Source organism: Alligator mississippiensis, chromosome 4 (genome assembly GCF_030867095.1).
Source record: "Alligator mississippiensis isolate rAllMis1 chromosome 4, rAllMis1, whole genome shotgun sequence".
In the NCBI taxonomy this organism is placed as follows: domain Eukaryota; kingdom Metazoa; phylum Chordata; order Crocodylia; family Alligatoridae; genus Alligator; species Alligator mississippiensis.
This window is the reverse complement of record NC_081827.1, coordinates 89,119,466-89,146,701: the sequence shown is the minus strand read 5'-3', so window position 1 is coordinate 89,146,701 and position 27,236 is coordinate 89,119,466. Positions and strand designations below refer to the sequence as shown.

The window sequence follows — 27,236 nt, the reverse complement described above, 5'->3', positions numbered from 1 at the left end:
GAATAGAAGGACAGTTTGGTTCTTTCCTGGGAACATCCATCACACCTATTTGCTTAGAGACATTCTTTCTGCCAACCCAAATAGCTGAGATTGGGAAAGAGATGAAAATATAATTTAATGAGCAAAATATCAGGGCATTACCAGGTAAAAGTGCTGTCGCCTCCAGAGACTGGCTCTGGAGCTCCTCATTCTCTTATGTCACTACTGCCATCTCCCCTGGGAGCTCAACCCTGATGCTACAATCTGGCTTTGGAGTCCTTGTCCTTCTCTAAGAAGACACTGATGATCTCAGCCACTTCCTCAGGCTCATTCAGGTGGACAAAGTGATTCCCCGGCACCTCCACCAGCTGGAAACTCTAGAAGGAGAGAATGTGGGAAGATGCAGGCTGAAGAAACATGCTGCCATAAGCAGCCAGCAAGGTAAGTGCTGTGGCTAGGATATGTATCGTAAAAGAGAATTGGGTAAATCCCACGCAGAATAAATTGGTAAATATAATCCAATCTCATGGTGTGAGGCTATGAACTGACTGATAGGTGGCAGCCCTTCTCTGTCCCCATGTCCTCCCCCCCAAGCTGCTCATCCTGCATTAAACTGCAACATCAGACACTGGTAGATGATTGGAAATGTGGAAGTCCTTAACTCTACAGGCAGTTGCTAACTGGGGAATTCAGCAGATGGAGAGAGGCCAGCCCGCTCCTTCCCTGACTCAGGGTTTGTCACACAGGGAAATCAGTCTGAGACAAAGCAGAGAGAGAATCCAAGATAATGTAAAGCAGGGGTTAGCAGCCTGCTAGCTGGATCCAGCCCATGGAGCTGGAGGTTTGGGCAGCATTCCAGCAGCTAGGAATTTCGCTCATGCTGTGCTTGGGCGATGGGGAGAAGCAGTGGTGTCGGCAGCAGCTGGATCCTAGCCCCAACCTGCCTTGGACTGGAGCTGGGTCATTCAACCCGCCACTAGGAAACGTCACCAATCATTACTATAAGCATTTTGGAACGGCAACCTGTGTAGAGAACCTTGGAACACATGCATGCCAGAGGGGGCTAGTCCAGCTAAGGACCAGCTTGTGTGTGGAAAAGCTCTCAGTGATGGCGAAGGTCAGGGTGCGCTCTCTCACCTCTCTCAAGTTAGACTTGAACGCATCCTGCAAGGGTTTTACAAAGTTCTTGCTTTTATCTGGATCTTCATGAGGAAAAAGCCCATCCTTGGCCCTAAAAAGCAAGAACAAGGCTCAGTGTCATGCACAGTACACCCTGTCTCTACAGGCCTTACCTGTTTTCCTTTCCAGAAGATGACAGTCAGAGAAAAGGAGATTGATCATGTTTCCCCTTGCTCCCACTCAGCTGGGGGTCAGCAATGGTGGTGGGTAAAAGAGAGGGGTCACAGATTCACCAAGTGGAGTGAGGGGCATAACAGCCATCTCTGCATGGGTTTTATATTAAAGCATATTATATAGCATCTATAATATTAATGTATATTATCTAGCAGCCCACGTATATTCTGAACCCAGGTAAAAGAAGGGATTGATCACTGTGCACAAGTTCAGCTAATCACTGCCCTTCCCAGGACCTAGTTCTATGAAATTCTAGCTCTTAGGAGAGCTGAGCCAACGAGTCTTTGAAAAGGGCCTAAGCCCTAAAAACACACTCCACTTCTGACTGGCTTCACCTATCCAGCTCCTCCATCTCTCCTGAGTGGCTTTATTTTTCCTTTGTGCCTCTATGTGTGTTTTTACATCAGCCATAAAACAGGCCATTGTGTTTTGCCCTGTGGGGTTGTGAAAGCAGTCACTCAGGAAAAGATAAAATTAGAGGAGGTGGGGAAACCACGCAAGTACTTTTTTCTGGTTTCAATTTACAGGCTGTGGCAGTCCTGGATTTCTGCCACATGGTGGCACATGCAAGACCATAAACCTACAATCACCCAGGTTTTCAAGATGGCATCTTTAGAAATTGCTATGGCTGATTTCTTCTGAATCCCAAAAAGCCAGGTAAAAACTTAACCCCCATGCTTCCTTGAGAGAGAAGCTCCCAGGGCTCTACTTCTGTGATACAAAGGAAACTTAGGAAGCCAGTTCTGCTGCAGGTATCTGGTTTTCTACCCTCAGTTTTTCCCTCCATTTCAATGTTTATTTCATAGCAGTGCCCAGTGCTACAGGTTGGGGCCAGGGTACGTAGGATGCTCCGCTGAAAAGATGTAGATGTAGCTGCAGCCCTGCATATCTTGTTGTTTAAGATGACAAGCAATGCACAGAGACTGGAAATGGGGCAGAGAACTTGCATAATATTTACGTAATTTACTTATTTGGCCTTGCATATCTCCCAGCAGCCCTGATGCACAGCGGGCACTGGTATCACAGTGGGGGTGGCCTTGGGGGAGGTGTGTAGTAAGGATTTTACTAAGGAAGTTTCAAGAAAGGTTTTCCAAGTTTGAGTGGAAGGCAGGTGTGGGTGGGCCAAGATGTGATCATTGGTGGAGATAGAATGACACCATGCAATTAGGAATTAGAGACACACTTGGTACAATGATGCTGATCTCCTTGCGAGAAAGGACAAGAGCCTGCTGTAATAAGATCCTCTTCTGAGCCAACTCTCTGCATCTCATCCCCACCCTTGCCCTTGGGTGTTACACTGTAAATCAGTCCATTTAGGGATCTGTCTGGCTCCTGATAAGACAAATGCCTTTGCTGCACAGGTCAAGGGGAACAGGGTTTTTTCCTTTTCTTGTCAGCTAAGCAGCTATAAAGGGGCTAAATGAAGTCTCATCATTCACAAGCTTCTTTGGCCTAGTATTTAACCATAGCTTGTAAACTGCAGCAGCTATGTGGTCTCTTATCCCAGTATTATCCAACCCCAGAACTATTTAGCTTCCAAAAATCAGGTACATGTCAGTCTGGCCTAGCAGCCTCAAGGGGAACAGCACCATGCCTTTAATGTGCTGTTTGCCGGACGTCCAAGCCTACCTCCAACAGTATTTCTCAAGGCTTTCCTTCCTCCCCACTCCTTGTCTGTAATGGCATCATTACATCAATGAGTCATTGAGGGTGCACATATGTGGGGTTTTTATGCCAGATGTGGGTATGGCTGAGGTCTCTGAAATACCTGGATAGCCTCTTTTATATGACTTATTGCTAGTAAAGTTGGGGCCAATGTGATTGTTCAAAATTTACAGATGCAACCTGTGGGCTGTTTCTATAAGAGGCCATATCTGATATCTCCTCCTCCAGCAAATGGATCCCAGTAGAAGGGTAAGAGAAAGTGGTTGAGAAAACATTACCCTTTCACTGCTATTTTAAATGGTGTTATTAGTGAAAATACCCGAGCAGGATGCTAGGCACTACTGTAAGGCCCCAGTATAAACCTAGTTAGATATGCCTAGATTTTTAAAGAGCAATCAACAGTAGCTAGAAGATTAGATACTTTTTAAAAATCTGGACTATAGCCCTTAAAGAACTTTTGGGCTAAATAAACTAGACAGATATAGGGGGATTGGGAGTATCTCCCCCACCCCACCCCCAAACATTGCTGGTCTGTTTTGACCCCTTTCCCTTCCTCTTATGCGCCAGCTGCCTTTTTGCAACAGTCTGTAGCCCAACAACAGTTTTTGGCCACTCAATTCATCTCCTTGATGTTTTAGAGGTAACCTTTTTGGGGGACAGATGTTCAACTATTTAGCTATGCATTTACCAGACTATCATTGCTTTTTTTTTCCTACTCCTCTTCTCTTGCTTTCCTCCACCCCTCCAGGGCTTTGGCTGTTCACTGTGACTTTTCAAAAATGATGACTGAAGTACATTTGATAGCTAATTCTCTTCATGCTTTAGAACATGGGTAACCCAGACCAGAGGAGATCTATGTTTGCATTTGCTAAGTATTTTTGTAATCAGAGAGGTTAGAGACTACTTATTTAGTTGATTATGTGAAAGAAAGGTGCTAGCATTGCTGGAAAGCTGCTTTCTAACCTTCATTTCACACACTCCCCCTCCCTGTATCAGTAGAAGAAGATGCCTGTTATTCCTGCCCATTCAAGCAGTGCTGGTGTGAATTGGAGGTTGGGTTGGGTAGAGATAAGGAGCAAGCGAAATGTACAGGCAACAAAGGGAATTAAATAGAGCATTAATGGGGCTTTCCTTCTCTCTCAGCAAGGTAGCAAGGATTATTAAGTGGGGAGCAATTTAGTGAACCCCTTGGAGACCTGCACAGGTATATCCAGGAGGTATGAGTTTTAAAAGGCTATTAAAAAGCAGGAGTCTGTGGGGTGAGTGTAGCAACTCCCCCCTTGAACCATGGGGATGGGAGAGGTGAATTTCTGAGTCTAGTGGGAGAAGGGGGAAAAAAGCTACTGCCACCCCTGCAATCAGATGCAACTACTGGCAAGGCTGGGAGGTATAGGGATCCCATCTGGTGGATTTCAGAGTAGAATGAAAATTTTGAATGGGAGAAGTGGGGTTGTCTCCCAAGAGGAACCTGTGGTAGCTACCACGTGCTTCAGGTACATTGACTCAGTTCTTGCCTGTTAGTTACTAGGAACCAGCAAGGCAGGGAGAACAAAATTTATCCATGTCTGTCTAGGAAAGTGGACAAATGTTTGCTATCAGGGAGGTGGCCAGGCCTGTGGAAAGGGGACAGCTTCACTGTAAGAAGTGGCCTAAGGTTCTGTCAAAAGGGATTGAGTAGGGAACCTACCCTCACTTTTTGTCTACTACACAAGACATGATTGATTCCTGTTTTGTTAAAACTCTTCACACTCCCACCTGTGACTGGAAGAGGCTGTTTGTTCATCACTAGTCTCCAGCTCACCTCATGCATAGGGGAGCCCTGGCAGAGGGCAATGGGCAGGACAATGGTTATGCTTGTGCACCACTCACCTGATCATTAGGACCTGTGCCTGGATCTTCTTCAGGAAGCTCACACACTGCTCCAGAGTGATGAATTCCCGGTTGTGCTGCAGAGGCAAGGATAGATCAGTCAATACACCTGGGGCAGGGGTGCAAAGGCTGCATTCTCATGGCCTGGCAGTTTCTGTGGCTTCACTACCACTGAGCATCTGTAAGCTGTGCAAAGGCTCAGATGGGGCCTGGGATGCAAATCTGAAATGTGACAGATATGCAATCTTTTGCCAGGGTGAGAAGGTGTGTAATACCTCCTCAATGATGAGGATCAATGAAATAGATGTCCTTCTTAATCCAGACTTGCCACTTTGTCAACATATGCACTAAGCCAATGGCTGTAACGTAGTGTGGACAGAGGATGCTCCCAAGATGTAATGCATCACACTGCTTAGGCTGCAAATGGGCTCTAACAGTCTGAAGAGTTACCCCATCTTAGTAGCCAGCATGGTTTTTAGCACTGAACTTTTCACAATCATTTCCTGTAGTCCAAGTGCTGACTGGGGCCTTATCTACAGCTTCCCATTTCTACTGGCAGAACTCCTGAAAGCAAACCACAGTTGCACCTGCCAAGCTGCCCTAGAGGATGGGGACACCCAAGCACTTCTAGGTGCTCTGCACAGATCCACTGCAGCAGCTGTGCAGCCAGAGAGCAATGTGCACCCCAGAAAGGCAATGGCTGCTGAAGGCATGGCAGTAGACTGCAAGAGTGCCTTCACAGGCCTGCTGCAGAGGCAGAATAACTCTTGCCAGCAGAAGACTGCATTGCCCCACAGAGGGGGGTTGAGTGTAAACAACCTCAAAGAGGACTTGTTCAGAGTGATCAGAGAGATCTAACTCGGCTTTTGTTGGGAAATCCCATTAAATGCAGTGGTTCCACAGGTGTGCAGTAAATTAAACCTATTCAAATATCAAAGTCCCCCAGAGGAAGCTCCATCACTTCTAAATGATGAAACATATGCAAGATGTGACCTATCACAAGACAGGCCTTCTCCGGCTCTTGCTTCTCTGTGATCTAATGGCTGAGCCAAATTCCAAGGCAGAAAGACACGAGACTGGGACAGAAAGCTGTGCTTACCTTAAGGATTCTCATGTCTCTGTTGTACACCAGGCCTGGAAAGGAAGAAGGGAGAGTTTTTGATCCCTGACAGTGGGAGATACACCTGTAGTTCCAGCTTCCTTTCTGATTTTTGAGTCCTCCCAGAACTATTTCTTAGGACAGGAGGTCAGGGTATATTTTGGGTTTCTTGGCATGTTAAAGCACCATGTTCTGACAGAAAAGGTGAGCTGGGACCTCAGAAGATGGGAACTCTGCTTCCAGGCTCTGAAACCCCAACTGCAGGGGTTTGGACCCAGGGTGCCCCTCTGCCTGGGTCTAGGACAGTGAGCAGTTACCACTCTCTTAACTCGGAAGCTGACACTGCACAGCAGCCCATGGAGGCACCTTACCACCTGGTATCTCTGTAGCTCCTCGCTGCAGCAAGATCTTTCCACTCTCCTCTGTCAGGTGGGGGTTCGCTTCCAATAACCTGGGAAAAGACATAGCAAAAAAATGGGAGGAGCTCGTGCTGCTGAATGGACAGCATGGAAGGGGCACCACAAAGGGATGGTGACAGAAAGGAGAGAGTGTGGAGATGAAAACCATCCTATTTCAGTGACAGCAGCCTCAGCTCTTGTGTGCTGGCCAGCCTATGCTAAGCCTGAAAACGGGATGAGGCTGGGGAGGGAGAAGTACCAGACCTTATTCAGATTTTGGAAGAAGAGGAGAAGGAATTGCGAGTTGTGGAAGGGGCAAGCCCAAGGAGACATAACTTCACCTCACGGTTTTGGCCGCCCTACTTCTACCTGGGAGGATTCCAAGAACTGCTCAATGGCAGGAGCTTAGCACCATCCTGTGCAGAAACAGGGAAGATGGAAAACATACCTCTTCAGTGCTGCTTTGGGACTGCGCGTCTTATGGGGCTGGTGCTCGTTCTGCTCCAGGCTCAGGAGGCTCTCAACCACCTTCCGCTTAGATTCCAGCCATGCATCATGATCCTAAAATGGCAGAGATGCAGTCGACAGTGATTTCACACACTTCCACGGTACCCTTCTCCCTGGAGGATCCCAAAGCCCCATAACATCTGCTGACCTCATCCTTGAAAAGCAGCTATTTCTCAGCAGGGACAAACAGGAGTAAAAGAGGGACTGTCAGGGGAGGAAAAAAATTGTAGGAGACCATTATTCATAGAAAAAAATGGTACTAGATCTTTGGCTTCTCATCCTGCCACATCTCAAGGGGAGTTCAGCTCTTAGATTCATAGACTGTTAGGGGCTGGAAGGGACCTTGCAGATCACCGGGTCCAGCCCCCCTGCTCTAGGCAGGAAGACAACTGGTGACCCCAGCAAGGTGACTGTCCAGTCTCCTCTTGAAAACCTCCAGGGTAAGTGACTGCTCCACCTCTGGAGGGAGTTTATTCCACAGCCTGAACACCCTGGCTGTGAAGGAGTTTTTCCTGGTATTAAGCCTGAAGCAGCCTTCCAGGAGTTTGTATCCGTTGATCCTGGTCTTCCCCAGGTGTGCCCTAGTGAACAGTTGTTCACCAGGCTCCTGACGTACTCCTCCAATATAGCCGTAAGCCACTATCAAGTCCTCTCTCAACCTTCTCTTCTTTAGGCTAAAGAGGCCCAGGTCCCTCAGCCTTTCCTCATGTGGCTTGCCTTGCAAGTCCCTGATCATATGGGTGGCTCTTCTCTGGACTCCTTCAAGCTTTTCCACATCCTTGTTGAAGTGCGGCACCCAAAACTGGACGCAGTACTCCAACTGCGGTCTCACCAGTGCTGAGTACAGCAGGACTGTCACTTCCATATGTGATACTCTTTTCCATATCTAGTCAGGGGCTTCCATTCTGTCTCACCAAGATAGCCAGTTAAGTGGCATTGGCAAAACTGGCTTTGGAGTGTGGAAGTCTGTCTCACTTGGAATGGGAATGAGATCCCCCAAGTCCTTACACAAAAGCTATTAAAACAGGCATCAGAAGAGACAATGACATTTGCAAAGTGGCTTCATATTCACCTCCACTTGTGCAATTTTGAGCAGCAAATAGGTCTGTGGTTATTCAGGAACCAAAAATGGCCAAACCTGAGATAGACTGTTCTTTTTGAACTGGGTATCTTGGACCTTCTCATTCCTTCATCCTTGGCAAATGGAAATGGGCCCAGGGGGAAGGTTGCCAAGAAATGTGTTCCTCCAGAGGTAGAGCAAAGAGCCAGTCTGCTAAAGGAACCTTGTTGCCTGTCTCTGGTTATGCCTGCTAGGGGCAGAGAGTGAGCAAATCTAACCTGAGGAGCTGGAAAGAAACCACCAGATTCCAGGAGGATCAGCTTGTCCACCATCTCTGGGAAAATGCAGGAGAACTGGGAAGAGGCAAAAACTTTATGAAAAGTGTGTTGGACAAGAAATCCACTTATATTGGCCCCAAATGTATTTGTCTCATGTTTCCCCCCAGCCTCAGAATTATCACCCACCCAGCTCAGAAGACTGTCTGGCTGGGTGAACTCCACCAAAAAGGATTTCTATACTCACCATTCCTGCAACTGTCCCACCTGTGTGAAAGAGAAGGCCACCTGGTTTATACACAAGAAACCCAGTGCAGAGGCATCATCATCCCTTCCCCAGAGTGGGAGTTACTAGGATGGCCTATAAGTCCAGGTCAGCCATCTTCTACAAGGAAGCAAACGTCTCAGTCTAAGGTTTGGGTCCTAACCACAAGGACAGCAAATCTCTCAACAGAGGGTGATAGAGGGAAGAGTCCAGTGGTACCATCTGGGGGCTGCTGCCAATGTGGTAGTCCCCTTCAGACTCCACACCCAGTCTCCCTCAGTAAGGACCATGAGCCCACTGGGCCCTGCTAGCTAAAGCAGAGCAGTGTTTGGATACTGCATGGATATGGTCAGAAGATGAAGCAGCCTTAGGGGGGAATCAAAGCCAACAGGGAAAGGAACAAATTCCATTTTGAATTATGTTCCGTTGCCCGAGGTTGAAATTTAGGAGCCCTGGAGCCCCTGGCTCTGCAGCAGAGGTCTGGCTGATGGCAGTGGGAGACCTGCATGAGACCCAAGGTGCTTTACTTGCTAACACATATTGAGCACACCAGAAAGCTCTGTTAAAGTATATTCATGATCGCTGCTGAATGAGAGAACATGGCCACCTCTGGGGTGCCACTCTCTGTTCTGCACTGCTCTCCCTTACCCGCTTTGCTTTCTCCCTCCCATCTGTGCCTTGGTATCATGTTCTCCTTCTTCCTTCAGAGTGAAATTGAGGAGGCGAGAAAAGAATGGAGGGAGGAGCGGGGGAGCTATTCTTCTCGACAGCATTTCCCCACTGGATTTCAGTTACGCCGTGGCCATGTCTACACCTACCTGCCTCTGCTGCCAGGAGTGCTGGCGGCAGACAGCAGCAGCTACCTCTGCCAGGCTGCCAGCACACATGCACATCCATCTGCTCCTTGTGGTTCTGCTTAGCAGCTGCATGGCCAGAGCACAAAGCGCACCCTGGGAAAGCATCAGATGCTGAAGGGCTCACACCTGGTAGTTGGCAGAAGGCACCAGAGTGTCCAGTAACTTCTGCTGGCTAGTGACAGAAGCCTTGATCTACTCTGCAAAGTGCAATACCTCACTCACTCCAGGTGCTGCAGCAGAGGTTAGGCTCCCAGTTTCCCATCCTCTCCGAGTAAAGCATCAGCAATTAATGAGTGAATGACACCCCCTTGCACTGGAGCTGCTTTTCTTGTACTGAAGAAGCCTAAGAAACTGTTAAAGCTTAGATCTTGTATAATTCAAATATGCCCGGTGGGCCATATAATTACATCACGTGCCTGGGTGCTTCACACTGACAGCATAAACTTGATCTTAGCCCACAAGAGGCCAACACAAAGGGCTGGAGCCAGTTACTTATTATTGTTTGCTGGAGTCAGAAAGCCACAGGGACAAAAGATACACTTACCCATACTGTGACCCATTAGCGTAAATCGACTCCACTGCAAGGCTAGAAGGCAAGAGATAAAAAGCAGGTGGTTCTGTGTTAGATACAGCAGCTGCCTCCACCTTCCCACATGCACACAGAGGCTTTACACCCAGCTTCTGCTTCCTGATCAGGGGATGGGATAAATAGGCCAGTTTCTTCCAGCCTCAGCTTCACTGTGAATGCCTGTCAGCAGGCGCCAGTGCTGTGCAGCTCCTTCTGGCACTTGGACTCACCGTGCCTGAAAAGCATCCAGCAATTCCTATTCAGGGCAGGTGTTAAGGGCCATCAATCAAGCAAAGCAGCTTGTCTAGGTACTGCCCTGTGGGGTAGAGGAAGTGCAGACTGCTCTGCTGCAGAATATTCACAGGGGCCAGGACGGACCAGCACGGCTTGGCCACAGGGAAGGGTTTTTATTGCTCTAATTGAAAACGTGCTGCATAATTCAGCAGTGGGTCAGGCTCCTCCATTACATGATACATTTTTATAACAATCCTTGAGGTTTGGGAAAAGCAGCCTAGACATTTACAGCCTCATCTGTGCTACTCCTATAGAACATGCCCTGGCAGCCTCAATTCTAGGCAGCAGCACATCAAAGGAAAGCCTTACACACTGGCAGACGGGGTCACAAGTAAAGTTTGTACCTGGGGTCAAACTGGGTGGACACTATTGCCCCCCACTACCACAGTCACCAAGTGCCATGACTTACCCCTCACCCAGGCACTCTCGCTTTTGTTTATGGCTGGACTTACTGTGGTACCTACATGTAGCAGCAATGATCTCTAGGGAAAGGGAAGATAGGCAGGAGCTAGAGACCTTCACAGGATGTACCCACAGGTCATCAGCTTTTAGGGTGGTTTGTTCCTCATACAGTTCTAAGTGTTTTGCTCCTGAGCAAGTCAGTAACAGGGCTATTTGGTCAGGCAGTGCTTGCATAGTGATATTTTTGGTGTTTGGTGGGGCTGCAGCCCTGGGAAAGGGCTTCCTATTATGCTTGGGTTTCAGTTCAGGAGGGAAGTGGATCCTGCTACTGCCAGCACACAGCTCCTATTGGGATCTGTAATGGGTTTAGGGAATCCCCATCCAAAGTTGCTTTGGAAGGCAGCAGTGCAGCTCTGGTATGTGGGGTTTTGAGGCTGTGAAGCCTGCCTTGTATAGTCCTAACAAGCAGAGCCAGACAAGGGTGTCAGTCAAGAGAGTAAGCAAGGGAAAAGGGACTGAAGAGATAAGATTTCCTAGTGTTGGGAGGGATGCTATAGAGTTTTCAGGGTGAGGAGCTCCCCTGAAAGAGGCTCCTAGGATCCTCCAGGTTGTGAGGACCACAGAAGTGTCAGGTGAGGAGACTGGAGCTGTGAACAGATGCTAGAATCCCAGGATGGGGACAGAAGTTAAAAGCTTCTAAAAAAAACTAAGGTAGGAAGTGATAAAGAGTGTTATGAAAAGTTGTGAGAGAAGTGTGGCTTATTGGCCTATCTTCACAGCTGCTAGAGGTCAGGACCTAGAGGGTTCCAGGCTTACCCTGCTCAACTATCTCAACCTCCCATTCAGTGCCAGAGGTGTCCCGATGCAACCAGCAGTGAGTGGAGTAGTGGCTTGCATCCCGAGCAAGAGAGGGACTCTTATATAGTCCCAGGAGCCAATATAAATCTGAATGGGGCTGGAGAGAAGGAGTCAAAGGGAGGCCAGAAAGGAACACAAGGGATATGTCTAGACATTAAGTTACTTCAGAACAGCATTGCCAGGCATAGCATGTCCAGGCATCCTATCTCTGGGACCAGAAGCAACGGAGCTACCTTAGTGCAATGCTAGGGGCAGATGAATGAGCTCTGTCTTTTAGCAAAATGTCCATGCCGTTTTTGGTCTGGGAGGCAACATGCACAGAGCAGCATGTCATATATCAATCTGGAGGATGTCTAGCACAATACATTCAAGGACAGACATACTCAAAACCCTCTGCCCTCAGGTTCTTCTCATCTACTCACCTGCCACCACCCTGCGGACCTCACTTACGTAGTCCAGGAAGTGGTAGGGAAAGCCAGCAGGCCGGTGGGATGACAGGCCATGACCCCCCAAATCCATGGCCATGTAACAGTAATCTGAAAGGGGGATGACAGTAAATCATGTGGCAACACCCCTGTGATGTGATGTGCCAGATCTCCTGCCCCATCCTATCTGACCCACCTTTTGGAAGCAATGGGATGAGTCTGTTGAAGGTATTGGCATTGTCCAGCCAGCCATGCAAGCAGAGCATGGGATGGCCTTTTGAGGATCCCCAAGCTTTGGCTGCAATGTGGCCCCAGGGAACAGGGAACTTCAGCTCTGAGAACATGCCTGAAATAAACCACCAGCATATTTATGTTCCCTGGGGGCTGCTGCTTGGTTCACATGCTGTGAAAGTCTGTTAGATGCACATGCTGCACTGCAGAAGGCTAAATGAGAACTTCAGAATCCTGCGGGCTCCGTGCTGCACTCTGTTAAGAATTGTTTGCAGCCTCTAACTTTTGGCTGTGATACTGCTAGCCAACAGTCCTGCTGCTCTTCACTTTTCCCACCCCCAGCCCCCCTCCCAGGACATTAATACCTTTCACTCAAGTCCTTCTTTTTCCCTCCCTTATGCCAGCTTTACCTGCTGTTTGGACAGAAGTGAGTTCAATCAGCAGCTATTTCTCTTTTAATCACAGAGATCATTTGCCAGGATAACACACGTGTGTGCATGTGTGTGTGTTGGGACTCTCCCTCTAGCTTTAGTAGCTGGGGACTCCCTTGGGCAGAAAGATCTAAGCTAGAAAATCTCAGGCACTTCATTTTCCCTAGGGTAGGGCAGGGTGTTGCCTGGCATTGTTCATATCCCCTTCGTTTACACATCCAAATTCAATACCCTGATTTCAAGCCCCACCCTCCCATCCGAGGACTACCCCTTCCTGAACATGCTAATGCTGTTCTTCACTTCATTGGCAGGAAGAGTCAGGCTTTCACTGTTAAGCAACATGAGAATTTTTTCTCCTTCCTCCACAGCACCTGCTAACCCAGTTGGCCACAATCAGAAAAGATGGAGTGAAGATAAAGCCTGGGCCTTAGAAATGGGCTCCCTTAGGTTAGCAGCACAGAGACCTTTACCTGTCACAGGCAGAGACAACCATTTCATCAGGGAGGACATGAATTTCTCTGTTTCCTGGTGCCTTGAAAGAAAAGTAGAACAGTGTCTACTACATACACTGAGCAATGGGAGAAGGGAGTGGGTGGAGAGAGGAAGTGATTTTTTTTTTCTTTCAGGACTGTTGTCCTGTAACCTGATGTCAGATTTCTGCTGTCTGCCCCATCTCTCTCAGACTCTGTCAGCTCTGCTATGGTGGTGCTTATTATTAGTAACGGTTTTGCACTCACCATCCATCAAGGTCCCTCTGCTATAGAACCCTCCCCTACGGCAAACTCCTCATCACACCACTGGGCATGCGTTAGTACACGTAGAAACACTTGCATAGTGTTGCACAGAACTGAGTCTTGTTGAATTTGAGCAGCTCTATCAAATTGGATGTGACACTGGCCAGGTTACACTAGAAACTGCTCCTGGTAAAACTGGTTGGCCTGTGCTTTGTTGATCTTAATGGTATTTCTATATTGGCAAACACCTTGATGTAGACAGGGTTATGCATTGTTGTGGGTAGAGCTCACTTCAGGAAACTCCTATAAGCTGTTTAAAAATCACTCTTTTTGCCAGCAAAAGCTGTATGCACGCTGGGATGGTTTACTGAGACAAAGTGGCAAATGATTTCTGTTATAGACTGTTCAAGTCACTCCCACCTGGCTACACAAAGGCTCTCTGATAGGAACATCAGTCTGATTCCTGGCAGTACAGCTAATTGATAACAAAACCAGCATCACAAATAACTGGCCCCAGGTTTTCAGCATCTTCAGAGACCAGGAACTGAAGGGGCCATGGAGGGTGAACTCATTCCTTCCCCTTCAAGTGGCCAAGTTCATTAACCTAATTCTGTTAAACTTAAGCAATTGCTCTAGCAGGTACTTAGCTTGGATTGTCACTGCTTCTTTCCCAGATCTGAGGAAGAGCACTTGAAACCCAGATGCTCATCTCTCTCTCCTAACTGCACAAACTGGTCCCATAAAAGATACTGCCTCCCCTCACAAATCTTGCTTCTCCCCTATCCCTGGACCTTCCCTACAGCACCACTAGCACTGACCTTGGCTGTAGTCCTTTGGTAGCTGGCCCAGAAGCTCTGCGGTTCTGCTGGCTGCCCTTGTCTCAGGAGCTTTGCTGTGGCACTTGTCCCAGCACTTGCCTGACTCACTCACTGAATAGGACAAATTTCTAAAATGAGGAAACCAGTTATAGGAGCCACACCTAGGAAGGAGAAAAGCAGCTGGGTGTGCAGAAGAGCTGCTCAGCCCCCTGCCTGCCAAAGCAGCAAGCAGCTGCCCTGATTGAGCCAGCTCAAAGCAGAGCAACAGGGCAGGAGAAGGGTGAAAAGCAAAATCAAGAGCCACTTCCTAGTTGCAGCGGAACAACAGGGAAGGTCCTCCCCCTTTGGATGCGGTTCTTAAAGGGATCCACACTGCTAAATCTCTCCGTCCTGCTCTCCACAGCCTCTGTGTTAGTGAACCAATATAACAGCAGTGGTGACAGCAATGGTATCCCATGTGTTACACTGAATGGTACCCCCCAGTCTGTGCACTGCACTGAGGGTCTGACTCTTCTGCCCAACACAGAAAGGAAGATCCCTGCTGCTTAGGGAAATAGCTGCTCGTCTAACCATGCACACAACAAGCACTGCACAGGGCTGGGACAGAAGAATGCTGTAGCCCTGTGCAGACTTCAGACAACCAAAGGCAAGGGATCCTTTCGCTGGTGTCCTGGTTACATGCCGAAGTGAACACAAGGAATGAATATGAAGGATTGGAATCTCAGCTTGCTTGGCAGTCCAAAAGGCAGCACCGCTGTGTATATAATGTCTTATCTTCTGATTGTAAACTCTTAGAAGGAGGGTTCCGCCCTCACCCCTTCCCTCCCTCCTCCCAAGGGTCAGCAATAACCTTTTGTGACTCCAGACATCAATTGCAGCCAAGGGTACCAGCAGTGGCTCACCTCAGCCTCAGCTCTGATAGAAATTCCTGCACTTGACTGCAGGAGGCCTGTGAGCTCCAGCTAAAGTGATGAAAAACAGGCATGAGGAATTTGGGACACACAGGCAGTCCTATGGTTTCATATAACATCGCTTCCTTGCTCAGCCCTGCCTGCTGCGTGGCAAGCTGGACCTCACTTGTGGCTATGTTCTTGATTTCAGCAGTACAGTGGTGGAAACTGTGTGGCAGCTGAGCTGGGCAGGTTAAATCACTAAGCACACTTGCAGCTTGACAAACCCCTGTGTGCCATCCTGCCTGCCCACTTCTCTCCGGGGTGCCCTGCAATGTCCTGCTGCCTTCCCACAGCAGGGCTTTTGTGTGCCCACACACCTGATGACCTTCAGTCCCTCTATATCAGGAATACCCCTCCTCCATGCCTTGGAAACACTATGTGTTGGTTGTACTGTAGCTGGGTTGGTCTAAGGACATAGGCAAGCAAGATTTTTTGGGTAAATCTGATACCTTTTATTAGACCAACTAAAACAGTTGGAAAAACAGCTTGGAAAGAAGAATTTTTCCAACTATTTTAGTTGGTCTAATAAAAGATAGCAGATTTACCCAAAAAATCTTGTCTGTCTTGGAAACACTATGTAATTCTATGCCCTAAACTCCTTTCCCCAACCTTTTACCCCATTTCTTTCTGTCTGGGAGATAAGCCATTCCCATTTTAAAAGGTTGAGAGGACAGGCAGTGCTGAGAAGGGGACTGCTGTTAGGCAGGAGGGGGTTAATTTCTGCCATCTTTGACTTATAAAAGATGTCCTTAACCTTCTTAACAGAAGATGGCACTTTATTGATCTCAGTCCTGCTTGAAGCTGCTGGGGGCTCTGTGGATCCCCTGTTCCATGACATTTTGGAATTGATCTGATGCAACCCTCAAACATTGTTGCGTTACAGATGGAAATAACATCCAGGTGAGCGTGGAACCTGGCTTTGCTATGCCTTTCAAAGAAATTAGTCGGGAAAAACAACTTGGCATCGTGATATGCAGACTTTACCTGACATTTCTGTTAAAAAAAGAGTAGCAGGTAAAGAGTTATTAACTTAGTGGGAGGAGGGGGGTAAATGTTATTGTTATGGTATTGAATTAATACCTGGAAATTAATAGGACCCTTCTCAGCTTTCAGAGCTATTGTTCTAGGCTGTCTGCAGGCTCTGGCAGATAGCATATCAGTTGCAATTGAGTCCAACTTTTTGCTGCAAGTAAGATGGCTAGAAGGTAAGGATATTTTAAGTCAAAATTTGAAATATAATTCTACAGAGCAGAGGGATTTCTTAGCAGCACAAAATTCATGGGACCGTGCTCATAATCATGTAGACTCTCATGGGAAGTCTCTCATCCAGATCCTGCTCAGACCTGCCCTTTCTTAGGTTGAAGAAGCTGGCAGGCTCACAGCAGGCTGAGATAATACAACTTTTGCCTGTAATTACCTGGGTTAGATTAGTGTTGGATTTTGGCATTTTAACTTGACATCAGTAAAGGACAAAATAAAGTAACAGCTGATTCAGGACTCAGTAAAGAATGAGGAGGGTCGTATAATTAGTACCAGTCAACATGAGTTTATGGGAAAAAGCCTGTCAAACTAATTTTATATCTTTTTAATGAGATTATAAATCTGGTTAATAATGGTAAGAGCATGAGTGTAATAGACTTCCACAAGGCATTTTGATTAGGTACCAACACCATTTGTATTAGGAATTTAGAATTATAAAGAATTAACAAAGCCAAATTAAATGGATAGAAAACAAGCTGATCGGTCTCAGCACGTAAGTGCCAACTGGGAATCGTTATCAAGCAGTCATGTTTTTTGTGGGGGTCTACCATTGTTGTTTCCTGATCTTATGCTGTTTCACAGTTGTATGAATCGCCTGTCAGAGAATCATCACTGATAAAGTTTCCACATGATGCACAGCCTAGGGAGCAGTAAATAATGGAGGGGGTGATTAACTGATACAGAGCACACTGGATCATTTGGTCAACTGCGCTCACACCAAGAATATATGGTTGAATGTATTCATGGAATTTGGCTGAATGTAAAGTTATATGAAGAATGCAGCTGATACAAGCCAGGTGACTATCCTGGAAGCAGTGACTCTGAAAGATGCTTGGGCATCCTCATGGACAATTAGCTGAATATAAGCTCCCGGTGTGAGACAGTGGCCAAATGGCATGAGCCTTGGATGCATAAACAGGAGGGGAGTTGTGGAAGTTATCTTGCCTCTGTATTTCTCACAGTAGTGCAGTTACTACTGGAGTGCAGTGCCCAGTCCTGGTGTCCACAATGTGAAGAGAATGTTAATGCATTGGAGAGGGTTCAAAGAGGAGCCCTAAGAATGACTAAGGCCTGGAAAACATCTTTTATAGAGGGAGACTGCAGGAGCTCAATCCATTTAATTTATTGGAGATAAGGTTGAGGAGCGACTTCTTCACAGTCTGACTTCTTGGGGAACAAACCTTTGGACTCTTTAGTCTAGCAGGCAAAGGTATAGCAAGATCCAATGGCTGGAAGCTGAAGGCTGATAAATTAAAATTAGAACTAAGGTGCATCACATTTTAACAGTGAGGGCAATTAACCTTTGAAACAACTTGCCAAAGGCATTGGAGGATGCTCTTTCACTGGCATTTTTTTAAATCAAGATTGGATGTTTTTCTGAAAGAAAAGCTTTAGTTTGAGTAGGAATTAATTCAAGGAAGTCCTACGGCCTATATGATACAAGAGATCCAAATGATCACAGTAGTACCCTCTGGCTTTATAATCCATGAATTAACCTAACAAGATAAATGCTAATGACAGAGATTTGACATGTTGCTGTGTCATACTGCAGTATTCTTATTACCACAGTTTAGAGGTTATTAACACATGTCTATGGTGTATTTATTGCCAAGAGCTATATCAACTAACTTTCAGGCAGAGTAGGTGTGTTTTTCTTTCTTTGGATCCTTCTTTTAGTCAGGCAAAGAATGCCCTGCTTCTAGAATCTAGTCCAACAGTGACCTAGGGATATTCAAATAAGAGTCTTTCCATCCCAGTTAAGTCCTTGCACTTCCCTCTTGTGGACCTTTGCATCTGATTGGCATCAAGATGCTGTTTCTATACATTCTGGAGAGAATTCTGGAGTGGATGGGTTTAGGCTCACCTAAAACTAAAGGCCTGTCCCCTTATGTTGAGGTGGAGATCACAAAGCCAGGTACCAATTGAATTTGGAGGTTAGGAACAGGAGTGAGATCAGCAGAGGGAACACCACATATCTGGGTCTATGAAGGCAGTTTTCCTTAAGAGCCTGGGGGATAACTGCTTCTGGCCTGGTTTAGTATCCATTGAGGTGTTGGGGCTTAAAGCCCACTTTATGGAAATGGGAGGCTCCTCCCTAGCTTACTCCTGTGGCCGTACGGTTGAGGGCAGGCAAAACTTGGGGCATCCAAACCCCAAGCCTCTGGGCTTGGACCTGCACGTAGGATGCCTGCCAAAAGACATTGGAAATATCTGAAGCCCTGGTGGGGGTAGAGGATGTTTGCCGGTTGTAGGGCCACTTGTGTTTCTGGACTGACTCATGGATTTGGACTTGATTTGGCTAATTTGACTTAAAACACAAAAAATGTCTTATAAAAAAATCATGCCCTCAAAACAAAGGATCCAGAGGCAAATGCCAACAATACTCCCAGATTAATTCGTTTGGTTTGGTTTGTTTTAATCTTATTTTTAAGGAAAAAATGTTGTCCCAAGTCAAATCGGCCAAATCCATTCCAAATCCGTGTGAATCATTCAAGAATCATATGTGGCCCTGCTACCGGCAAGTATTCTCCACCCCAGCCTGGGGCTTCAGATACTTCTAAATCCTATGGCAGGCATCCTAAGTGCAGGCCCAAACCCAGAGGCTTGGGGTTCAGATGCCCCCAAGTTTTGCTTACCCTCATCTGTCTGGCTGCAGGAGCAAGCTAGGGAGGAGTCTCCCATTTCCGTAAAGTCAGCGTGTAGCCAAGATCCTCCCACTGGAAGCTAGCCAGTGGGAAGATAACTATGAGGCTCTTACAGGGAGTCCTGTATGCAAGCAGACAAGGGTGCAACCATCCACTAAACATTGCCATTTTAATTGCATTACCTTGGTCAGGGTACTTCCCCTGCCTCCATCATGATCATGGTATTTCCTCTGCCAGGTGAATATCCTAGATGGATTGAGTACAAGAAGCCAGAAGACTTTCCAAAAAAAAAAAAAAAAAACCCACCAAAATGTCATGTTCCAGGTCAAATTAGCCAGATCAGTTCTAAATCCTTTTGACTGAGCAAAGGTCAATTATTCAAACACCATATGTGGCACTGCAACCGGCAAGTATCCTCCACCTCAGACTTTTCTGTCTGGGGCTTCAAATACTTGCAAATCCATCGGCAAGCACCCCACATGCAGGCCCAAACCCAGAGGCTTAGGGTTCGGATACCCCTGAACCAACAGCTGCAGGAGCAACTTAGGGAAGAGTCCACCATTTCCATAAAGTAGGTGTGTAGCCAAGATCCTCCCACTGGAAGCTGGACAGCGGGAAGCTAACTATGAGGCTCTCCTAGGGAGTCCTGTCCACATTTTGAACAGGAATGCACCCTCCACTACACACTACCATTTAAATCCATTTTGGCTCTGGTATCAGACCAATGCAGACCTACACTTGATCTTACCCCACAAGAGGCCGAGAAAAACACACTACCTGGAAACAAACTGCCAAGGAAACAGAAACTGACCACAAAGCAGTAACCTCCTCCCTCCCCTTGCCCTCCACCCTCATTGAGCTTTCTCCCCTGATCTGAGTGAGGCATGGTCATCTTGGCCAGTGCTAGGTGGAGGTTGATAAAGGGATCTCACTATCGTGTGGCACAGTTGAGATGTACCAAAGAAGGGGCTCCAGCCTAGCACACTTGAAGTAGATGTATATTGTGGTCTGCTCCATGCCACAAAACGGGCAAGTATTGAAAGACACTGTGAACCGTGCTGTTAGTGTATCTGTGATCATGGCTCTGTAGGAGCCAGCAGACCTGGAAATAAAGTATCAGTAATTTCTTTGCTCTTTCCTACATCTCTGAATCTGTGAGAAGAGTTCCATCCTGTGGGAGGCAGTAGTTGACATGGTTTATGGTATCTATCTTCTCTTCCAAGGCCCAGAAGAAGCAGGAACTGTGACCCATCCCCAAAGAAGTTGTATTCATGCCAGATGAAACAATACTAGATAAAGGCACCATGAGCGGTTGGAGTTTACATCGTGCTGTTGGTGTCATGCCCCTATCTGACTCCTATTGGTGTTGCAGTCTGATTCCTTACCTCTTGTCCCAAAGATCTGGCTCAGTTAACATTGCTGGGCCATGCCAAGAGAGGCCATCTTTCCAGGTGGGGATGCAGGTCAGTGATCTTGTAAAATTATTACATGCTTCCTGTCATCTCTGTAGCTGCTACAATCTGACTCAAACTCTTTTCAGAGTGTACAGCACTGATGCTATTCCAGATCTTTAGGAACTTGTATCTTCCTCCCCATCCCCAACTGAATACCTACAGAGACTTATCAGATATCCAGGTGTTCACAGGTGAAAATTAGCCAAGAATAGGCCTTTAATTTTCAGATTTGTATTTTAGCATTAATGGATACTTAATAGAACAGTTGTTACTGCATGGTTATTTTGTTCTGTGTTATGAAGATGGAGTATCACTGATATTGTTACCCCTTCATGCTGGTGTAACCAAGCTGATGAAAACCTACCAGATATGGGTTTTAATAACATCTCACAGTTGCTGGGCTTTTTATATTCGGACAAATACACCTGCAGGGAAGATCAAATGATTGGTACAGTCTTCTGCTTGATGTTTGCAAACACTTCTGCCATTGAAGAAACACATAAATGCCTACCTCCTTGTTTGCTTTGTTCCCCAGTAAATCAAGCACCTATTTTAGTACATGCCAAAGTACAGAAAGTTTCAGAAATATTGTGGTAGAAGAGAAACTACCAGGGAAAAACAGAACTCTTTTTAGGTTTTTATTTTCTTTAAACATGTGAGAAACTTCTGGTAACACTGCTTCTCTCCAGTATATTGCATGAATTAATTCAGATTGAGATAAGTCAGTAGATATCATATTAATACAAGTATTTTTGGTCAATTTTGTTTTCTGACAGTCTCTGTGAGAATCATTAGAGCTCTTTGATCATTCATGTAGAACAGGTGTTATTTAGGCCATGGCTACTTTGTTCTAGGAAGAAATTGCCATGGATGGGAATTGGGGCAAAAATTCCCAGGTCTGGGAAATTTACGTGATTAATTGGATTGCATCATGTAGCTACTGGCCAGCTGAGGCTCACTGGGGGAGTAGTCCATGGCAGAGCTCCACCCACCTCAAAATAGCTTAATACAAAAGAATAAGCCTTTTCCTTTCCGTTTTAGTCAGGTTCTACTCCACGAAAGAAGGCAGAAGGAGGTGTAGAGGTGACCATAGAGAAGCAAGCAGGTTAACTTGCTGCAAGCCAGACTACACTGGCTTTTAAAAAGTGTGTGTGTGTGTGTGTGATGTTGCAAGCCCTAAAAGTAATTTAGCCCCATCTCAACACTGGAGAATATATTCCTGGATGAAACAGGGCTAAATTAATTGTCATGATTTCAAATGTCTGCCTTCCAATGCAGAGCCTCCCTGTTTCATGATTTCAGATACACAGCTTGCTTATTTTTGTGCAGCTGCCACAGTGCACTTGACTCAAAGGTTTACACCTTGAGAATCGCCTTAGTTTATGTGTCCATCATACCCTCCTTTGTGCTCTGGTTTTATGCCTCCTTTTGTTGTGTGGTTGTCCAGGAACCTGCCTGGTCCCTGATATAAATTAGATCAACCTCAGAGTTGATCAAACTGAGCCCTCCCCCAGTACTTGCTTTTTCAGACAGTAAGGATGGATTCAGTTGTCACTCAAATATTTCTGATGAAATGGTCAGGAAGTTAACAGTGTTGGTATTTGAATAGACATGTGTAGGTTTTGGAATTAACAGCTTGTTAAAATGAATGGAAGCCGTTCACATTTCTCAGAGATTGTTTCAGGCTGTCTGCAGAATCATATTACAGCTTACATTCAGTTTCCATTTTGAGCAGTTACTCCACAGCTATTAGGGAAATTTAAAAAATGAGGAATTATGAGTCTCTCAATGTGACTACATAATCACATTATACACAAGGCCCTGATTATCTTTGCTTTTCACCAAAACAAATGACTATGTGGCATGCATGTCCGTTCAATGGAAGACCACATATTTTCATCCCATCTTGTTTAGACCTATGTCTCTAAAATGGACATTGATTCCCAAGTGCACATGTGATCGAGGGTGTGATGCTTAGATAATCTAGTTTGCACAGAAAAATCTATTCATTGAAATTCATGTGAACTGCAGCTTGCAGAACACACGTGGCTCTTGGCAGCTCTATTCCACTCAGGCAGGTCTCTGAAGGTTTACTTTCCCTGAAGACTTAGCTCCAGTTACTTACACTTGTGCTAACTTCTCTTTGCATGATAGTGGTCACATGGCAAAATAACACATGAACTTGAGCGGCTGCACCCCCACTGCATAGCATTGCTACATCTGAGGATTGGTAGCATGCAAACCACTTGGATTTAAAGCCCAAGCCCGGTCTAACTCAGAACTAGAGATGTTTGTGTTGTGGGTGGGGTTGTCAAGTTAAGGACCACACTCAGTCGTGTGATTACCTTGATTCAACACTGCAGTGAAGGTAACCACTTCTCCCCTGCATAGAAAGGCATTCTGCAGGTCAAGGGTGTGCGTGAGGCCAAGAGCAGTTGACCAGGGGTGGCTGCAGGAAAGGGCTGAGGTGCACAGGCAGAGCTACATGGGTGGGCTTCATGTGGAAACAGTGAAGGTGACTAGGCAGGAGAGAAATGAATTAGCAAGGAAATGGGGTGCCTTTAGAAGTGGGGTCTCCCTCTGCTGTGCCAGCCCTTGGTGTTTTTCCTGGCTCCTCCTGGCAAGTGAGCCCAGCTGCTACAGGATGCTGTTCAACTCTGTGCCTTTCTTGCATCAGACCTGGGCCCCAGGCTTGCAGCATGTGAACAGGCGAGCACAGCATGAGCTGACTTCTCAAGGTCACTTCTCTCGGGGCAGCCTGCACCTTCCCTTTCCTGGAAAGCAAGCTCTTTTCATTACTTAGAAGCAACCAACTCTGAGAAGAGGAGGAGGAGGAGGAAGAGGGGCGGGGGCCTGGCCACAGCTCACTCAAAAGGGGCCTGTGAAATGTGCTGACTCTTCCTGTAAGAGTACAACAGGCTCAGCTTCTTGCTTGCTTCAAGACACAGAGGGTTTTGCCGGCCTGCTCGTCTGAGGCTGCGCTCCTTGGAGTGTGAGCTTCCCGAGCGGGGTGGCATATAGGGAAATGAGAGGGGCTGTGCTCCTTTGGCAGGGAACCTTTAGAGACACTGCGTGTGTGGGTATCTTCTGCAAGAAACAGCTCAGGGCTGCGCCTGGGCTTCTGGCATCCCCTCCCTCCAGCAGTTCCCTGTGTACTGCTCACTCAGCCTCCTCTGTTTCACAGACTCCCTGCGTCCTCCGCTCTGTCCCTCATGCCATGGCTCTGTGTCCCTCCTGCCCAGTCCCCTTCTCCCACATGTACCAGCCCCATAGCAGCGGTTCTGTCACACCCTCCCATCACCTTGTTTGTTATTCTCACACCCCAGGCCAGGGGCTCCATGTGTATCTTCTCTTTTCTCATTCCCTACCTTGGCAGGGGCTCCCTCTGTTTCCCCTCTCCCCAGGTTGTCTGGGTGTCCATTTCCCCCCTGCTCCCCCCCCCAATGATCCCCCAGGTCTCATTGTCATCTTTTTGTACCTCTCCTGTCTTCCCCCAAGTCTGAAGCTCTGCGTCTCCCTCATTCCCCTCCCCATGTCCTAGCCCCTAGCCTCCCATTACCAGAGTCCTGCAATCTCCCCTTCCCTGCCAAGGGGATCTGTAAGACCCTCTCTTCCCCTATCTTATTTTTCTGCTACCTCCATGCCTGCTTGGTTGAGAGCTGATGTCCTCTCCATACATGTCCCCTGCAACTGAAGGAGGCAGCATAATAAAAGGAAGGGAGGAAGAAAGAACTAGTGGGTTTTAGGCAGGCCAGCAGCTAAGGTCACCAACACTTGACAACCACATGGACTATGGGCATTAGACAGACATGCAGAAAAATGCCATCAAGTGGAGTGTAGGACCTTGCTTTGTTCAGTCAAACTGCAGTATATTCAGAACTATGGCAATCGATAGCCTGATTCCAGACAAGACCCACTGGCCTTGGGTCATTCCAAGAGAATTCTTCTGTGGTTTATATTTGCTGGTTGTTATGTTGTAGAAGGTGTCACAGAAAGTGAAGCTAGAATAATCACAAAAAGCTGTAGTGAGCAGTGCACTGGTACATTCTTGGCTTGGTGCATCAGAAAAGCTGGATGGATTGTATTATTAAAAATCCATTAGAACAATGATAAAGGCCTGTTTTTTTGCTAAACTAACTCCTTTACACTAATGGGAGATTTACACCCACTCCCCTGAACACTTTAACATATTTTGCATCGAGGTTGTTTCTGCTTTCTCTGGCAGCGTTCAGCGTTGGGCTGGAGTTTGAAGGGTTGCATGTAGGAGTGCCACGGATGGACCTGTCTATTTTATGTCCAAGGTGCCCTTTAACTTGGTATCTGTACACCGAAAAAAGTAATCTGGGGGTATGTCTACACAGAAGTCTTGTTCTGTGTCTCTTTTTAGCTATCCCACCTTTGGAAAACCATACCATTCAGGTCTCTGAGGTGCCCAGATCCCAACATGTTAAAAGTTCTTGTGGATCAGGGCTAGATTTGGAATGTGGAGTAATGGAGTAGGAACGCTGGTGTGTGTCTTCTGGGCCTTGATTGTTTTGTGGGTAGGCTGCTGCAGGCTACCTTTTACATGATGGTGAGTTCAGCTCCAGGATGAGTTGCTAAACTAACTCCTTTACACTAATGGGAGATTTACACCCACTCCTGAACACTTCAACATATTTCGCAACAGTAGTCTAATCTGAAATTATTTCTATTTACTGCTCTTAATGAAAAGAAAACCAAAGGATACGGTGTTCAGGTTTCTGAAGATTTAATCTTTTTCTCTGTTTTTAGATGACAGAGAGGTCTTTCTTTCCTTCTTTCTTTCTTGCCCAGACAATAAATAACATTTATATGGAACAGAGAAAAACATAAGCTTGCAATGTCTGGTGTTTTAGCATACTATTTGCTCCTTGGTGAGAGAGAATTAACACCTTTTTATATAGACCTAATCCTTCTTGTAAAAAATGCAGATCTTCTATAACTATCATCTTCCTTGGGTTGGTTCAGCAAAAAGCAAAGATGTACAGTAGTTCAGCTTTTCAGTACTGCTCAGTGGAATTCTTGGAGACACCACAAGTCAGACTCACTGGCATGTTCTGACTACTTTGTGCTGCTTTGGTGGTGCAAAGCATCCGTAAAACTCATTTCCCCAACCACTAAAACCTGATTTACAATTGCTTTGCATTACTGGAACAATGGAAAGCAGCTAGAGTGTACCTGTGTTCCAGTGTTGGCATCCACTCATTTCAATGGGACAATTCACAAGTCATAAAGGTATACATTTGCATTACTCTGTATAGGCTCAGGATCTTGACTGGTAGAAGTATATTGGTGTATGAGCACAGATACAAGAGAGTCATGGGTCTAGAATTGGACAGGAGATTTGACAACTGTTTTATCTACCAAGCTGCAGGTTTTTAATTTTGGACAACATAACCTTTTTATCTTCCAGGAAGACATGTATTTGTGCTGTGCATCACATGGTTTGCTGTTCATAATCAATGTCATTAAATATTTGTGGGCTTTCCATCTTTTTTTTCCTATTTTTAGTGCGTCTGTTTTTCTGGGGGGTTGAGAACCACAGTGCATTCCTGGGGGTTCTGATGTTGGACTTCAGCTCTCAGCTGCAGCCCCCGCTGCGTTACTATGCTCCTAAGCTATACACAGCTCTGCTGAGGCACTTTGCTTCTGACCAGGAACAAGCTGTTGTTGCAGTGTAATCATAGACACTCCAGTGCCTGGGAAAAGGAAAAGTGAGCTTGAAGAAACCCCACCAGGAAGGTGAAGGATGTGCCAGTTTCTGATGGGGGCGGGGGGGGGGGGAAGTGCCACGGTGCAGCTGTACCCCGTTTAATTCCTGCTCCACTCCAAACCTTAAAACCAATTGCTGGAAGGGGAGCTGCATTTCTCTTCAGGCAATGCTGAGAGAGTCAATTGATTTAATGGCTCACTGTCACTCCCTGATTCTGGCTAATCTCTCTCCATTCCCCAGGTGTTAATGACCCTCCCATCTTTTTTTAATGGCCTTGGTGTTCTACTATTCAAACTACCCTGTCTTCTGTAACCTGCTGCTTGTCAGCCATTCCTTGTAATGTCTGTCTTCAGTTTCACAGCCCTGCAGACTGTTTTTAGCTCTGGCTAAAAAAACTTACTCAGGTGTGGTAATATTACTTCAGGTGCAGAAATGACTGACAGTGAAGGAGTGGAGGCACTGTCAAGATGCTTAAGCTTCAATTTTGTATTGTAAGTCTGAATAAGAGATGTACAGTTAACTATAATGACTACAGGACTAATAACATAATAGCTTCTGACTTTTTGGCTTAGTTTTAAATGCAACTAGTAAATGAGTGCCCATTGCAGCAATTACAATTTGTTTTTGCTTTGATCTTAAACTGAATACTATGGTGCTACCTTCCCCCCCTGCACCCGCCCAGCACGTTAGCAAAGCATCTATTTTCTCTTTAACTAGAGAAAAATGTTTCATGTGATGATGCCACACCACGTGCACCCCTGTTTTCAAAATCCTAGATCTGCCCATAGCCAATTGGTTTCCATTCTGGGTGGTACAGACTGCCCTTGTTTTTCCTTCTGGGTAGGTAACGGGTATAACAGACATCACACATGGCAGAGGGGGCTGTGACATTTAATGTATGAAAAACAAAAGCCAAAGCAAGGGTATATCCTAAGTCACCCACATGTGTGGCAGCCCAGGAAAGATCACACCATTGGTAGCACTGAGGTTCAGGACAGACAGCATTTCCTCCACCCATGAGTCGCGACCCAAAAGTGGGTCACAAGATTGTATATAAAAAGGTCATGAACAAACTTTAAAAATGGATCCGCAAACTTTAAAA

The 27,236-nt window shown here is 46.4% G+C and overlaps 2 protein-coding genes across 4 annotated transcripts in view; one reads left to right on the top strand and one right to left on the bottom strand.

Moving 5' to 3' along the window:
- Positions 1 to 96: 96 nt before the first annotated feature.
- SERHL2 (serine hydrolase like 2) lies at positions 97 to 14,398 on the bottom strand. 3 transcript variants are annotated; one of them, XM_014610897.3, is made up of 13 exons: positions 14,089 to 14,398; positions 13,007 to 13,068; positions 12,071 to 12,220; positions 11,872 to 11,985; positions 9,872 to 9,913; positions 8,453 to 8,472; positions 8,209 to 8,283; positions 6,812 to 6,924; positions 6,337 to 6,416; positions 5,966 to 6,000; positions 4,867 to 4,943; positions 1,117 to 1,210; positions 97 to 356 (listed from the first exon to the last, which is right to left on the bottom strand). In XM_014610897.3, exons 2-13 carry the CDS (start codon positions 13,044 to 13,046, stop codon positions 237 to 239), a joined length of 960 nt encoding a protein of 319 aa, XP_014466383.1. In that variant the 5' UTR covers positions 13,047 to 13,068; positions 14,089 to 14,398; the 3' UTR covers positions 97 to 236. The 3 variants fall into 3 exon arrangements, with proteins under 3 accessions (XP_014466383.1, XP_019336519.1, XP_006269858.1); XM_019480974.2 differs by lacking the exon at positions 12,071 to 12,220; XM_006269796.4 differs by lacking the exon at positions 13,007 to 13,068.
- Positions 14,399 to 15,821: 1,423 nt separating this feature from the next.
- Positions 15,822 to 27,236, top strand: part of LOC102557652 (suppressor of cytokine signaling 1) — a 36,188-nt gene continuing 24,773 nt past the window's right edge. Inside the window, exons 1-2 of the mRNA XM_059726228.1 lie at positions 15,822 to 15,941; positions 20,170 to 20,409. The gene's annotated coding sequence lies outside the window, so the exon portion shown is untranslated. The remainder of the gene's footprint in view (positions 15,942 to 20,169; positions 20,410 to 27,236) is intronic.